Here is a 14425-nt window from a genome sequence, read left to right as displayed (position 1 = left end):
TTTATTTAAAAAGAGCTTTTAATTTTGCGTACCTTCCTGCTCTATTCTATTTGGATCAAGGCCCGTTATGGATCTAGCTAAGCCAACTTAAATGACGTTCCACCGTTGATAATTATGTTGGAAAACACGCGGGCGATTAGGATGCCTTTGAGTGTTCAGTAGCAGGAAGTTGCTGGATTTTAAATTTGGAGGGTAGGTGAAACTCAAAAAGACACGAGTTATTAACAAACACATCTAATTCCGAACGCCAAAAATTCTTTAAGCACTCAACCACTGAAAGCTTGTGATTTTCTTTGCTTTTCTCGCTAAACAGTTAAGTTTCTCACAGTTTCTTCTCTCTTCCTCCTTGTTATTTTTTCTTTAATTTTCTGATTGGTAAATCTTTTTTTATTTTTGTTTCATAAAGATTTTATAATTTTAGTTTTATAGTTACGTAATTAGATTTTATTTCCTTCGAAATTCCGTAATTATGTTTTATGCGTTCACTTTTTTTTCTTTTTTGCATGTACTCTGATTTATGTTGCGTATTTTCTGTTGATCATGGAATGACTGTTGTGAGTTTTTATTTTAGAGAAAATATTTTCATGGCGGAAAAGTGAACTAGGGATTAAATAACAGAATTTGAAAATATATGGGGGAAGATTGATATGATTGTTGATATATTTCGTAAATTTTGGCTCCCTTTAGTTGTTACTTTTTTTTTAAATTGTCTATAAAGAAAAAGCTAATAATAAAAAATCGAGCTTTTATGCTATTAAACATGATAAAATGTTCTAAATGCATTTTTTAATTCATGCATTTTGCTGAAAGTTATAAATATCATATTTCTTCATTGCATTGGATCTGTTGGATTGTCAGGTTTTTTATCTGTTTTCTTCTCTCCTTTTTTTTTATTTGCAATAAATAGACACACTTTTTCAAGTTTGATCAATGTTAAAGGCAATTTTATACTTATTGAATGTCTTAGGTTTGTTTCCAATGAGGGGTAGAAATTACAGTCCCTCACTGCCAAGGGATTATGGTAGAAGGTATCGCAGCCCTAGTCCCAGGGGTTGCTATGGAGATCGTAGTAGAGATCTTCCCACCAGTCTTCTTGTTCGCAACCTTCGCCATGACTGCAGGTTTGAATTTTGTCTGTCTTGATTGAAATCGGTTGTTTTGATACCATTATTTGTTTTTAGTTTTCATGCTAGTGATTATATGCAAAGCTTTTTGGGAGACGCCCTAAACATTTTGCATCTTTGTTATCATTTGTTTTTGTCTATCTATTGGAAGAACAAAAAATGATTGCCCTAATACAAGTTAAAAATTTAGTCCCGTCAAAGTGTTTTCCTTGGAGCTGATAAATTTCTAATTGGGCTTCATGTGCAGGGTGGAAGATCTCCGTGGACCTTTAGGGCAATTTGGTCACCTCAAGGACATCTACCTGCCTCGAGATAATTATACTGGGTAAGCATAATACTTGTTGATTCCTGAAGAATGGTAACTCAGTGTATATGTTTGTCTCTGTCTGGTAATATCAACTTGTCTGTCTTCATCCAGTCCCACAAAGGGTTTGTGTCATGGAATTGTTTTTTTTCTTTTGTCATGTAAATTGGTTTAAGGAAATTTGGTTGTTTTTATTGAAAGTTTTGAAGACACCAATGAAGTAATAAGAGTTATATGTTGAAGACACCAATGAAGTATTAGAGTACTCTGTTGAAGACACTTTCAAGTTATGAGTACTGTTCAAGATTACCTTAATTTACATTAAGGTTGGAACGGAGTTGGTTTTGAATTCATTGTGAAGAATTGCAAGTCTTGAAGAATATCAATTCAATTAAAATTTGGCTCCTCAAAGTTAGCAGTCACTTACTTGAACTGTGTGAAGCATTGGCTTTGCCATCATGAACTTTCATATAACTCTGGAGTCAAGATCATGTTTGTGATTTTGAAAATCAATGAGCATGTGTAGCTTATGAAATATAATGTGTTCCTTTGTATGCTATGTTTATGAGGGCTACCTTATTTGTGATGCAGGGAACCATGTGGTTTTGGATTGTCCAGTATCTAGATCTCGCTGATGCTGCTGATGCAAAATATCATACAGATGGTTATGTTCTTTGCCCAGAACTTACTTTTGTATTAGCTGAGGGAAACAGGAAGAAGCCTTCAGAAATGAGGGAAAGAGAACACAGAAGGTAAGCATGGGTTCTTTTGTGATGCATGCCCATATTTTGCCCACCCTTTCCTTTCCCAAATTAGCTCCTGTTCAGTTGATGTTCCTGTGTTGTAATGCATAGAAGGATTTAGGAAGACGAGATTTCTATTTGTCAAGGATTTCTGATTATAAAGTTGTTAATTGGAAATTGTTAATTCTGATTATAAATGTATATGTGCATGATATTAACGACAGGAGTCGGACAGATAGGCACTCCCTGCTTCATTATTCTCGATCACCGTGATGTAACTGAAGTTTCTTCTGCAGTCCAGATTATTATTGTCCTTCTAGGAAAAGGCATTACTCAAGGTAAGCTGTTCACTGTTGTTGTTTTAATCATTTATGGATTGTGAATGGTTATATTAATGCTGCCTTCTGATATTTTTAGGTCAATTTCACCCAGAGATGGGAGATGTAGAGGGTGATCCTACTCAAGGTCGCCCTATAGTAGGAGCAGGAGTCAAAGTCTGGACTATTCTAGGTGACTAATTTGGTAGTGGATGGATTAATATGTGTATTTCTCAGGAGATATGTTTCTATGTAGTTGCCTGGATGATTAGTTTAGCCTTGCTTCTTATATAACTCAGAACAAAGTTGGTTGTTTAGTTCCTAGTGCTGGTTGTGGGTAATAATAATTTTAAACATACATACCGGTCTTAATATTCTATGTCAAAAATGATTTTATATCCTTAAATATTTTGAACATGTTTCATTCATCCTTATTTCATGCATGGGTAAGCAGATGCTTATTTTGTGGCAGGATTCCTCCCTGGATTTGATGAATATGTTGTACAGTATCACAGTTGATCTTCTTATTGTTCTCTGTCATAGATTTGGTTGCCACGTTCAAGCTCTTGTGAATATTGTTGCGTAAAGGCTAAAGAGACTGGATATTAGGTAGAACTAGCAAATCTGAGTTGTGTTGGTACCATATTTTTTCTTGTTTAATATGTTATTTATAAATATACTGACAGTTCCTTTTCATAGCGTCTATGAAGTGGGATTTCGTTATTTGTTGAGATCCATTGATCTTCTGGTTTACAGAAGCAAAGACTGAAAGAAGAAAACATACAAGGTATTGCTAATGTCCACGTTATATTACGAAATCTTGTACACACCCATAAACATATGCATATGCAAATATCTTGTTGCTGCTAGATTTTAATGATGATACACAACATCCGTAGCTGCATTGAAGGTAAGAAACAAATATTATCCTTCCTGATCTTAGATTTACTTCATCATAAAGCGGCCATCAGCTCAGCCGTCCAACTTCATTACAAAAGGAATTAGATATCCAGGGAACAACCAGATTGTACAAACCCAGAAAACTGGGGTGGAACATCGATTCTCTTAAATCTTTCACCGTGTCCTTCGACCAAAAAGAACCCCTGTGGACCACCTTGGTAAGCTGATCCACACACAAGTGTCCGTTCTCCCAAAGGTACAGCACATGCTCCCACTCGTATCGCCGAGTCACAGTCGCCCCAGTAGAAGAGTTTCTGCTCTTTCCCAACACCCACGCAAGATCTAGGACACTGGCTCTCCTTCCAAGCTTCCTCAATTCGTCTCCATTCGCCCGTCCTCAAATCCATCAACTCCGCGCTCCCCTCGAATCCTCCTTGATTATCCGTTCTATATCCGCTCACCACCCAGAATTCCGACCCAATCACCATCCCTTGACACTCATCTCGCTCCTGACTCATCCGAGCCAACTCGGTCCATTCATCCCTGTTCACGTCGTATTCCCACGCTGTACTTAAAGCGTTCTTGTTCTCGTCATGACCACCCGCCACAATAATGCGCCCTTCAAACCCCCCAGGCGCAAAGAACGATCGAGTTTCCGGCATCTGCTTCCCTTGTCTCCACCGCTGAGTTGTGAAGTCGTATATGAAGACATCCCGCACTGGGTCATAACTTGAGGGGTCCCATCCACCCATCACCACTAGCTTTCCTTCAGAGCTTGCTATCTGGCAAAACAAAGGAAGACCATAAGGGTACTTGGGAACCGGGTCAATTCTATCCCAGATTCCACTCACAGGATCAAAAACTGTAAGGCCGTATGTGGGCGGACCAACCGGCTTTGACCCAGCAGAATCGGAGGTGTTATTGAGTAATTGAACTAAGCAAGCCGCTTTACGGGTATATCCGGCTTGCTTTCTGAGATAGTGCAACTCCCTGCTTTGGAGATGCTGTTGCCATCGTCGGCAGACTCGAGCTGCGACTCTGTAAGTAGAATAATGAAACCGAATCAAACAATCGAGTCCAATTTCCTCAGGTAAACCGGGAATCAACTCCGGTGATAACTCAATAGAAACCATTTTCTCTCTCTTCTTCTTCTTCTTCTTCTTTTTTTAATTGCTGTTAGCATGTGATAGGACGGCTATATATAAGTAGAAAAAAAAAATCTTCTATTACCTATGATGTGGAACAAACTCTAAATTTTTAACATTTATTTTATTTATTTAATAATTGAAAACTTTGGGGAGGAGGGGGGGCTTATCCTGCCATCAAATGTTGGGTGTTACATATAATTTATGACCAAAAATAACTATAACTTTTGAAATTATACAAGCAAATGTTGCATATCTGTATATAACATGTGTATTTATTACCAACATCAAATGCTTGTTTTTATAAAATACATATAAAGGTCCATAAACTTGACGCTCATGGTATCAATATGCAGACGGTAGCAATATTACCACTGCTACAATTCTTCCTATTTTCATATAATATGGATTTTTTTAAGTTTGAAATTTAGTTTTTAAAACTACAAATTAAAAAAAAAGGTTGTATGTCTTTATTTTAATGGGTATAAAGAGTGTGAATTTAATAAAATAATTTTAGCAATATCCCTTCTTTGGATTTCTTTAGCAAAGTAAAAAGAATTCCTTTGAATTATCTAGTTTTTATTTATTTCAATTTTGAGGTAAAATTAAGAAAAGGAAAACAATATTTTTCTTAAGATACGAACTTACATTTTTATTCTATTAATTTTTTTACCCAATATATTTTATAAAAATGATATATTATTGTACTCTAAAAAAGATAAAAACCATATACTTAAAAAAAACTATTATAATCATTTTTTTTATTTTTCACAGATTAATCAAACAAATGTTGTAAACATTCATTTGCTTTATCTTCATTTACTAAATTTATTTACCCAAATAAAATAAATATACATCATTTTCTTTCTTTAACCTTTCCCATTTCTTTTCTTTTTTTAACTTTCATCTTATTTCATTTTCTTTATAATTTTTTAACCTAATATCTTCCTTCTATGAAACAAGTGTATAAATTTTGCACCAACATAAGAAGTAAAAAAACCAGGCATATTTGTTCGGATTGTGTTAATGGTTGAAATTTGTTTATTGGGACTTCGATGTGTAGTTATTTCATTTTTAATTAAATATTTGGCTTTTAGATAACATTTTAATTTAATAAAAAAAGGATAAACTGGTAAAATAGTCACTTTTGTTTATCACATGTTACATTTTAGTCACTTATATTTAAAATATTATGTTTTAGTCATTTATGTTAACGTATTGTAACATTTTAATTACTGAGCTGTTAATGTCGTTAATGGTGTAATGATAGGCTGATGTGGCATGTTAAATCATCATTTCCAATAAAAAATTTAGGTTAAATTATACAATTAGTCCTCATATTTTTTCGTTTTGAGCAATTTAATTTATTTTTTTATGTTATTTTAAATCTCTTTTTTTCTTTATTTTCTATTCTTTTCTGTTTCTCCCTCTCTTTGATTGATCTTCCCAATTGTTCAAAAAAACAAAAAAAAAACTATAAGGACTAGTTTTAACAAATGAAAATATAGAAAAATTACGTTAAAAGAAATGAATGGAGGAAAATAGAGGAAGAATGTGAAGAGAATAGAAAATAAAGAAAAAGAAATGAAAATTCAAATAACATAACAATAAATAAATAGCTCAAAATGACAAAATATAGGGACTAATTGTATAATTTAACCTAAAAAATTTTAAAATGATGATTTAACGTGTCATGTCAGCGTACTATTACACCATTAATGGCAATTAACGCTTCATGACTAAAATATTGCAACACGATAATGTAAATAACTAAAATGTGAAACAAATAAAAATAACTATTTTTATAGTTTATCCTAATAAAAAATAGGAGAAACTATATATATTTATTTACCTAATAAATTTGAATCTTTTAATGGCTGAGGAAACAACTATTTTTATTTATTTAATATTTTAACATGTATAAATTTTAAATTCATTAAACCGTTAACCGTAATTACTGGTATGAAAAATATGTTTGTTAGAATTTGATTTTTTTTACATTTTATAAAAGTTAATAAATTAATTACTATTAAATTTTGACCTTAAATTATTTTTCCTAAAAATTATATATAAAAAATTAGTAAAAATTAATTAAACAGTGTTTATCAATAAGTGAATAATTTTTTAAAATTATGATGATGAAAATTTGATAAATTATGGATGAATCAATTTCTTAATTTTCGTAGGGTAGAGAGATAAAATTCGGATTTTTTTTTTTTTGCAATTCTTCTATTTGAAGGGTTTTTTTTTAATCAAATATATATATTATAATATTCTTTTTGTTAAATAGAAAAATCTCATTAGTTTAGCTTCCAATTTAGCTTTTTCTTTTCGGCCACACCAATTTAACTTATTTAACAAATGGAGACAAATGCTTGCGTCTTAGATCCCTGGGTACCCTACTTCAATTATTTAGGAGCAAATTGCAATATTCTTAATCTTTTAATTACACTTTTTTTTATTTAGAATTATTGTAATTATTCTTTTTTCTGTATTGAATTTCGAATATATTGAAATGTCACTTTTCTTTCTCCTTACGACTACAAACATCTCATAAATTTTAATTAAACAATTTGCTTAATTAATTAAAATATTCAAAGATTAAAAAGAGAAATTTAAACTGGGAATTCATTGTGAATATTAATGCATTAGCATTATCTCTTACCAAGCTTTGATTAACGGTAGTCTGACAACATCATTTGCTCTTGTAAAAGGGTATGAGTCAAGGGAATCCATTATCCCATGCTTGTTATTGGGGAATTAAATGTCAATTTATCATCTTTTTTATTTGGAGATAAATATTAATTTTATACATTAAAATTAATCAAGGGAATCCATTAATTAATTTTTTTTATATTAAAGGCTTTCAAAATCTATATTTAAAAAATTTGGTCGGTAATAAATTTAAAATTATACAAAATCAAAGTAAAAAAATGTTTTTACCATCAAGTAAAATGTGACCTATATATAGGGAGAACTCAAATTGGTCTAATTTTTTAAATATTTTTCTCCTTATAATAATAATAATAATAATAATAGATAATTTCATGAGTGAAATTAAAGACTATTCCATACTTTTATTTCATTTTATATCAATAATTTGATTTGTAAAATATACGTTTTCCTAGTAAGTATAAATATGGTAAAATCATATAAGACGAATATATTAATATAATGATAATATTACACTTTAATCTTCTAATATTTATAATTCATCTCTGCCCCTAAAATAATTTTCTAACTTTATTCCTGCAATCATAAATATTATACAATTATAAATATATGTCTAAATAAATACAAAACATATAGTGATGACTAACAATCAAAAGATAACCAAATATTAAAAAAAAACTAACTAAATACCTACAGATAAAAATAACACATAATCAAACTCGAATTTAAATAAATATGGTATTGCTAATAATACGAAAGTTGCATGGACCAAATACAATAAACAAAGGTACTGCTGTATAGGAATAAAAGAAAGGCAAAGAATATTATCCAAAGTGAAAAAAAATGAGTGATGAAAATGGAGAGGGCAGCAAAGCTACACCGACAGTGACACCCAGCACTGACTGGATGTGGATAATTGGATATGGATAAACCTCTTCATCTACTTTATCCAATTAACATATGTTATAAAAAATTTATGTTTACTATTATTTTTACATTTTAAATAAGGTTAAATTATTTTATTAAATTTATAAATTAATAAATCTTCATATTTTGTCTTTGGTATTTTTTTTTATATTTTAACATTTAGGCCATTGTAAATTTGTAATCGTTAAATTCATAAACTTTTGTTATTTTCGATCTATGATACAATAATTATATTATCGCTTGTAACTGTTTTCACATATTACTAGTAAAGAAATTAGTTAATAGATTTATTTATTACTGTTTATATCAAAGATTAAAAAATTTAAAATTTAAAAATTTACAGGGACAAAAAATAATCCTGTCAAAAAAAAATATTGACTAAATTTATAGCTTGAGACATTAAAAAATACTAATAGAAGAATTAATCTTACTGTTTATATCAAAATCAAATTTTGAAAAAATATAAAAACTAAATAAATTAATTCCAAAAATAAAAATCTCAACTACTGGTCAAGTCAAGCCTAAAAAATTTGTTGATGTTGTAAATGCGGATAAGACAATAGAAGAGTTGGCTAAACATACGGAAGTTCAGTGGAAAAATAAATTGCTGAGCTGGCTCATCTCGATGATAAGGCTAGCTCGACATTATTACGAGGTTGATGAATATATTGATAAAAGATTATTTACCAAATAAACAAAAAGAATAATTTCATAAATATCAAACGTAAGCCACTTCCACTTCCACTTCCATTTTCATTCACTCACAAATATTTGTATTTTTTAATAATATTTGAGTTTAATACTAAAAAAAACAGCAATTACATCAAAATACTATGAAAACAAATTCATTGCTTATTAAATCAAACTTTTAATATTAGCTATGAGCTCGAGCTTCGTCAAAAATCTAAACACCTTTCTTCTTATCTGAAACCATTTTAGTTAGAAAATTTATATATTTATTTTCTTCTCTAAAAACATGCATTAACCTTAATTGTACAATACGCTTTTTATTAAATCAAACTTTTAATATTAGCTATGAGCTCGAGCTTCGTCAAAAATCTAAACACCTTTCTTCTTATCTGAAACCATTTTAGTTAGGAAATTTATATATTTATTTTCTTCTTTAGAAATATGCATTAACCTTAATTGTACAATACGCTTTAAAACTTGAAGAATCCTCCTTATTAAAATGGAATTTGAAATTATCAATTGCCCGTCTTGAATAATTTTGACTATCTCTAGGCCATCGGTTGATATCAACACTTTATCATGTTTTCGCCTGTGAGAAAGAATTAGATCATCTAAAATCCTTTACAGTTCAACATCAAACACTAAGCACTCCCTCAAATAGTAATTGTAGCCAAAAATCCACAATTTAATATATACATTAATTTGGTGTTTTGTGTCTTTTTCAATTCAATGTGATCGTTGTGTTGGACAAAAACTATACAATTTAGTACCAGAATTAACTATGTAATTTATTAATATTAGGTAAAGTACAAAAATTATCACTAAAATATTATTTGCGTTCTATTTTGGTCACTGAACTTTTAACTTTTTTTTTGGACATTAAACTATAAGAAATCAAATATTTTAGTAATCAAATATTAATAACTATTTGAAATTTGACGAAAATGTTGACATGGATATTTTTTATTGGTCTAATAACAAATTTAACTATCTAATATTTATACATTCTATCAATTTGATCCTAAATATAAAAAAATTAACAAATTTAGCCTTCAATATTTATAAAATTTGTCATTTTAATTTAAATTTTATAAAATAATAATAAATTTAAAACTCAATATTTATAGAATGATAATTTTAAATTTTTAAAATTTTTGTTAAAAAAAAACCAACACCCGAACTTGGGTAAGGCATTCCCATTCCTACAGCCCCGCGAAAACCCAATCCCCGCAGGGAGTATTACATGTATACTATTCTTGATATCTTCAAAACTCACTTTTTGTTGTATGGAAACCTGAAAAGTAATTCCTGTGAGACATTAATTACAGTATATTACATAATTTTCAAGATCTTTGGCTGGCATTGGCAGTCCTTCAGCTATGAAACTAGACAGTGGATCCTCCTCGAGCAGCTCAAGTTTTATCCAAAACGTCCGACACCCAATCTAGGCCATCCCAAGATCAATGACCCTTCAACCATTTAAGCAGCTCAAATTTAAAAAATTAAAAATTGTCATTTGCAATGACTAAATTTATTAAAGTTATTAGAATTTAACTAAAATTGCAAAATTCATAAACATTTAAGAATAATTATTTTTTAATATTTAGGATCAAAATAATAGAATGTGTAAATATTAGAAGACTAAATTTATTATTAGACTAATAAAAAAAGCTACTCCCATCAAATTTCAAATGGCTATTAATGTTTGGTGACTAACATATTAGATTTCATATAGTTTAGTGAACAAAATAGGACATAAGCAATACTTTATCGACTATTTGAGTACTTTACCCTTTAATATTAAATTTTGAGTTTTAGTGTTGACTTGATGAAAATCCATAATTAGATAATAATGTTAACAAATTACTTTCATCAAATCAACACTAAATCTCAAATTAAATCACATCCATCGGACTATATTTGTCAAATTAAATGCAAAAGTTAACAAATTCACAATTAACACAAAATTTATTCTATTACCAAAATTGCAAAGAAGTCAAACTTAATAATATTAGCAATTAACTATTGGCAAATCAACTTTAAAACCTAAATTAAATACTAAAAAGTCAAAATATATAATTTTTATCAAATTAAGATACTCCATTAAACAAAAATTACAGAAGAAGTATTACATTAGAAAAAAAGTGTTAAAACTTGAATACCTAACGATGTATTTGACATTTATTTTTTAAGCTGATGGATCAATAGAAAAATCAATTAACCATTTATGGAAAAAGTTAAACAGATCCTTCAAATTAACGGAAATGTCATTTACCGATTTTAAATGTTAGCAAATGTTGACTGAGTATTAAAAAATTAATACGTGGCATACCATGTCCATGTCCACGTATACTTAACTTTTTTTAAAAATTCTAAAAAATTATTTAAAAATTTAGAAAAAAAAGTTGTCCATAATTAACTAAAGAACATCCAAATTCACTTTCGATACAACATTATCTTAAAATTCATTAAATATACTTTAAAATAAGTAAAAAAAATTGTAAAATATATTTAAAATGAAAAAAATATAAATAATTGTGATTAATTATTATGAAATTCTAAAAAATTATAAAAACCATAAAAAAATTTAATTAATTTATAATAATTATTAAAAAGAGTTATCAAAACAAATTTAGCATGGCGACATTCACAAGAGGACCAAATGACAAGCTAAAAAATAAACATTTAAGGTAAGTTTGAATGGACGATGTGTTTAATTATGATTAGTGTAAAAATAATAATAACAATAGAATTAAATACAATAATATAAAACAAAAAATTAATTAAACTCACCACACTAAATCACTTATCCAAACCCACACTTATAAAAGTACAATTTCTTCGTCTTATTGTTTGCTGTAAAGCTAGTTTTGTGTTTTGGGGCTGCTTTCTCACCCGTTTATTAATTAAGGTATTTCTTCTTTACAATGAACTGGACAATTGTTACGAGATGTTACAATTTTCATTTTTTTAATGATGTATGATGTAATTCCACTAACATTGATTGTGCTAAAAGTTATATTTTTATCATCATATTTTAATTTTTTTTATAATCATATATATTCTCATCTATTTTATGGTATAAGTTTAATTTTATTCAAACTGAAAGTAATGTTAAGGTGAAACACATTTAAATTGTTGACGACTTTATGAGAAATATGGTAAATTGATGTTTGTCTCTTTCACAACAATTTAAAAATCATAAATGACAATTCTTTAACTTCATATTTGATTCAAAAAATTTCATATTTTCACATTAATATTCTTATTTGAATTTTAAAATTAATCAAATTAAAGTATAGATATTACCAATATAAAATCTAATAATAGAATTTGACATTAAATTTATCTCCATCTAATTATTTTTAAAATTTATCCCTTAATTAAGTGCATGCAATATAATCATATTTAAATTAATATTTGAAGTTATATTCAAGAATTTATAAGTCATTTCTTGTACAGTTTAATATAATTTAAACAAGAAAAAAGTTTGAATTATAATATTTAATATATAAACTACAGTCTAATCATAAATGAATAAATATTTTTCTATTGTACTACATTTTGTCTATTGTATTTCTTTAATTTTTAATTAATTATTATAAATGAGTTTTTCATTGAGGAAATTAATATTTTGTTTATTATTTTTGTCTTGCTTTTTTTCTGTATTTTAATATTTAACTTTTATTTTCAATATAGTTTATTAATTTTTTTCATCCTTATTTATAATTTAGGGTAAATTTAAAAATGTTATCAATTATGTTTTTTTATTCTATTTTAATCATCCAACTATTAATTTTTTGATATAATTACTAAATTTTTCAACATTAAATTTTAATTTTTATTTTCAATATGAAACATTTATATTTATATTGCAAGTGACTTGAAAGAGGTACTCTTTTTCTTATTTTAATATCTCACATTGGTTAACCGATAGGTTATATAGGGCTAAAAATAATTTTTATTTTTATTTTTTAATTTTAGAGTGAGGACTAATTTGACAGATTTTTGTTAATATTGAGGGCCTAATTTATTGTTTTTTTTTGGAATTAGAACTAAAATAACAAAAATTTGTAAATATTAAGGGTTAAATTTGTTGATTTTTTTTATATTTAAGATCAAATTGATAGAATATGTAAGTATTAGAAGGATAATTTTGTTACTAGACCTATATAAAGAGCTCATATTTACTCAAAGTGACTAAAATATTTAATTTCAAAAAATTTAGTGACTAAATCAAAAGAATCAATAATTAGATAACCAAAATAAAACAAAAGTCATAATTAGTTTACCCTATAATTTATAAACATGAAAATTAATTAAATTTATGATATAGTGAAAACAGTTTTATGAAAAAGAAGAAAAAAACAGAACTTGTCCCAGCAGATATGTTAGTGCAATTTGGTAGTTTTAATTTTTCTTTTTCCTTTTGTCAACTTTTTACATTGTTTGTTTAGAATTACTTATAATCCTTCCCCAACCTATAAATAAGAGGATAATACGTTTCAGCACATTTGAACCTTTGACTCATACATTGACAACAATTTTTATAGTAATCGAATTAAAACTCAATTAATTATCCACAATATTACTTGAATTAATGTAATTTAATATCACACACTTGGATAAAAAAAAATTGGGCCTCACCAGTTTCCAACATTTTAAGTAAACAGTTGGCCTATCCACGACTTTACTAAGGTTCTAATTCCAAGTCCAATATAGTTATCTTTCAACCTCAAAAATTATTCAAATTTTTTTATTCTAATTAGTATGAATTTATGATTGCTTTATCGTTGGCATTGGGTTAAATATTTATTTTTTTAATTATAAATAAAAATTTAAAAGTTGCAATATGATTTAAGTTTTTTCTACTAGTTATATATTTGAAATTTATTTTTTTTATTTTTAATTTTAGAAATTTAATCCCTCTACTTTTTTAATTAAAAAAATGTAGGCTTATTTCTTAATACTGCTAAAATTCATTTGTTAAATTTGTTGGTTTAACAATTTAAATTTTTTTAAAAAAAATACTCATTTGGTATTCATTAAAAAATAAGATTAAAATGGACCTAAATTTAATAGAGAATTTTAACAGTGTTAACAATTCTTGAAAATTCACATCAACATTTTAATCAAAATAAAATATTTAGACTAACTAATGACATTATAAGAATTGAGGTATCCATTTTTTTCCAGAATTTAAGTATAGAGATTAAATTCTAAAATTAAGCGAAATATAAGGATCAAAATTAAAAATTAACTATTCTTACATAATCTCAAAAATATAGAGATTTTGTAATTGAAATTTAGTCATTATATTATTATCTAAAAAGGAAAGAAAAACTCATGGTTGATGGTCTTTCTTACTTTAACTATTGAGTATAGAGCAATTTTAAAACTCATGACCAACATTTACTCTTTAATGGGTCTACAGAATATAGATGATTAATTATTGAGTTCGCTCCAATAGATACATTAAAAAATAAAAAAATGATAAAAAAAGAAAGAAAAGAAAATGAACAAATAAGGAAGGCCTCAAGGACTATTATATTAAAAAATTGAAAATGGGCAGGTCTCAAGTTAGGCCTTACGGCCTTCCGTT

The 14425-nt window shown here is 27.7% G+C and overlaps 1 protein-coding gene and 1 pseudogene across 1 annotated transcript; one reads left to right on the top strand and one right to left on the bottom strand.

The window, feature by feature from the left end:
• The first annotated feature begins 317 nt into the window (after nucleotides 1-317).
• Nucleotides 318-2846, top strand: LOC107890112 (serine/arginine-rich SC35-like splicing factor SCL33; annotated as a pseudogene).
• Nucleotides 2847-3276: 430 nt separating this feature from the next.
• LOC107889477 (F-box/kelch-repeat protein At1g15670) lies at nucleotides 3277-4782 on the bottom strand. Its single transcript, XM_016813917.2, has one exon. The coding sequence runs from the start codon at nucleotides 4519-4521 to the stop codon at nucleotides 3490-3492; it is 1032 nt and encodes a 343-aa protein (XP_016669406.2). The 5' UTR covers nucleotides 4522-4782; the 3' UTR covers nucleotides 3277-3489.
• Nucleotides 4783-14425: the final 9643 nt, after the last annotated feature.

This window comes from Gossypium hirsutum, chromosome A09 (assembly GCF_007990345.1).
Source record: "Gossypium hirsutum isolate 1008001.06 chromosome A09, Gossypium_hirsutum_v2.1, whole genome shotgun sequence".
Classification (NCBI taxonomy): domain Eukaryota; kingdom Viridiplantae; phylum Streptophyta; class Magnoliopsida; order Malvales; family Malvaceae; genus Gossypium; species Gossypium hirsutum.
The sequence above is the reverse complement of the archived record's forward strand: the minus strand, read 5'-3'. Positions and strand labels throughout refer to the sequence as shown.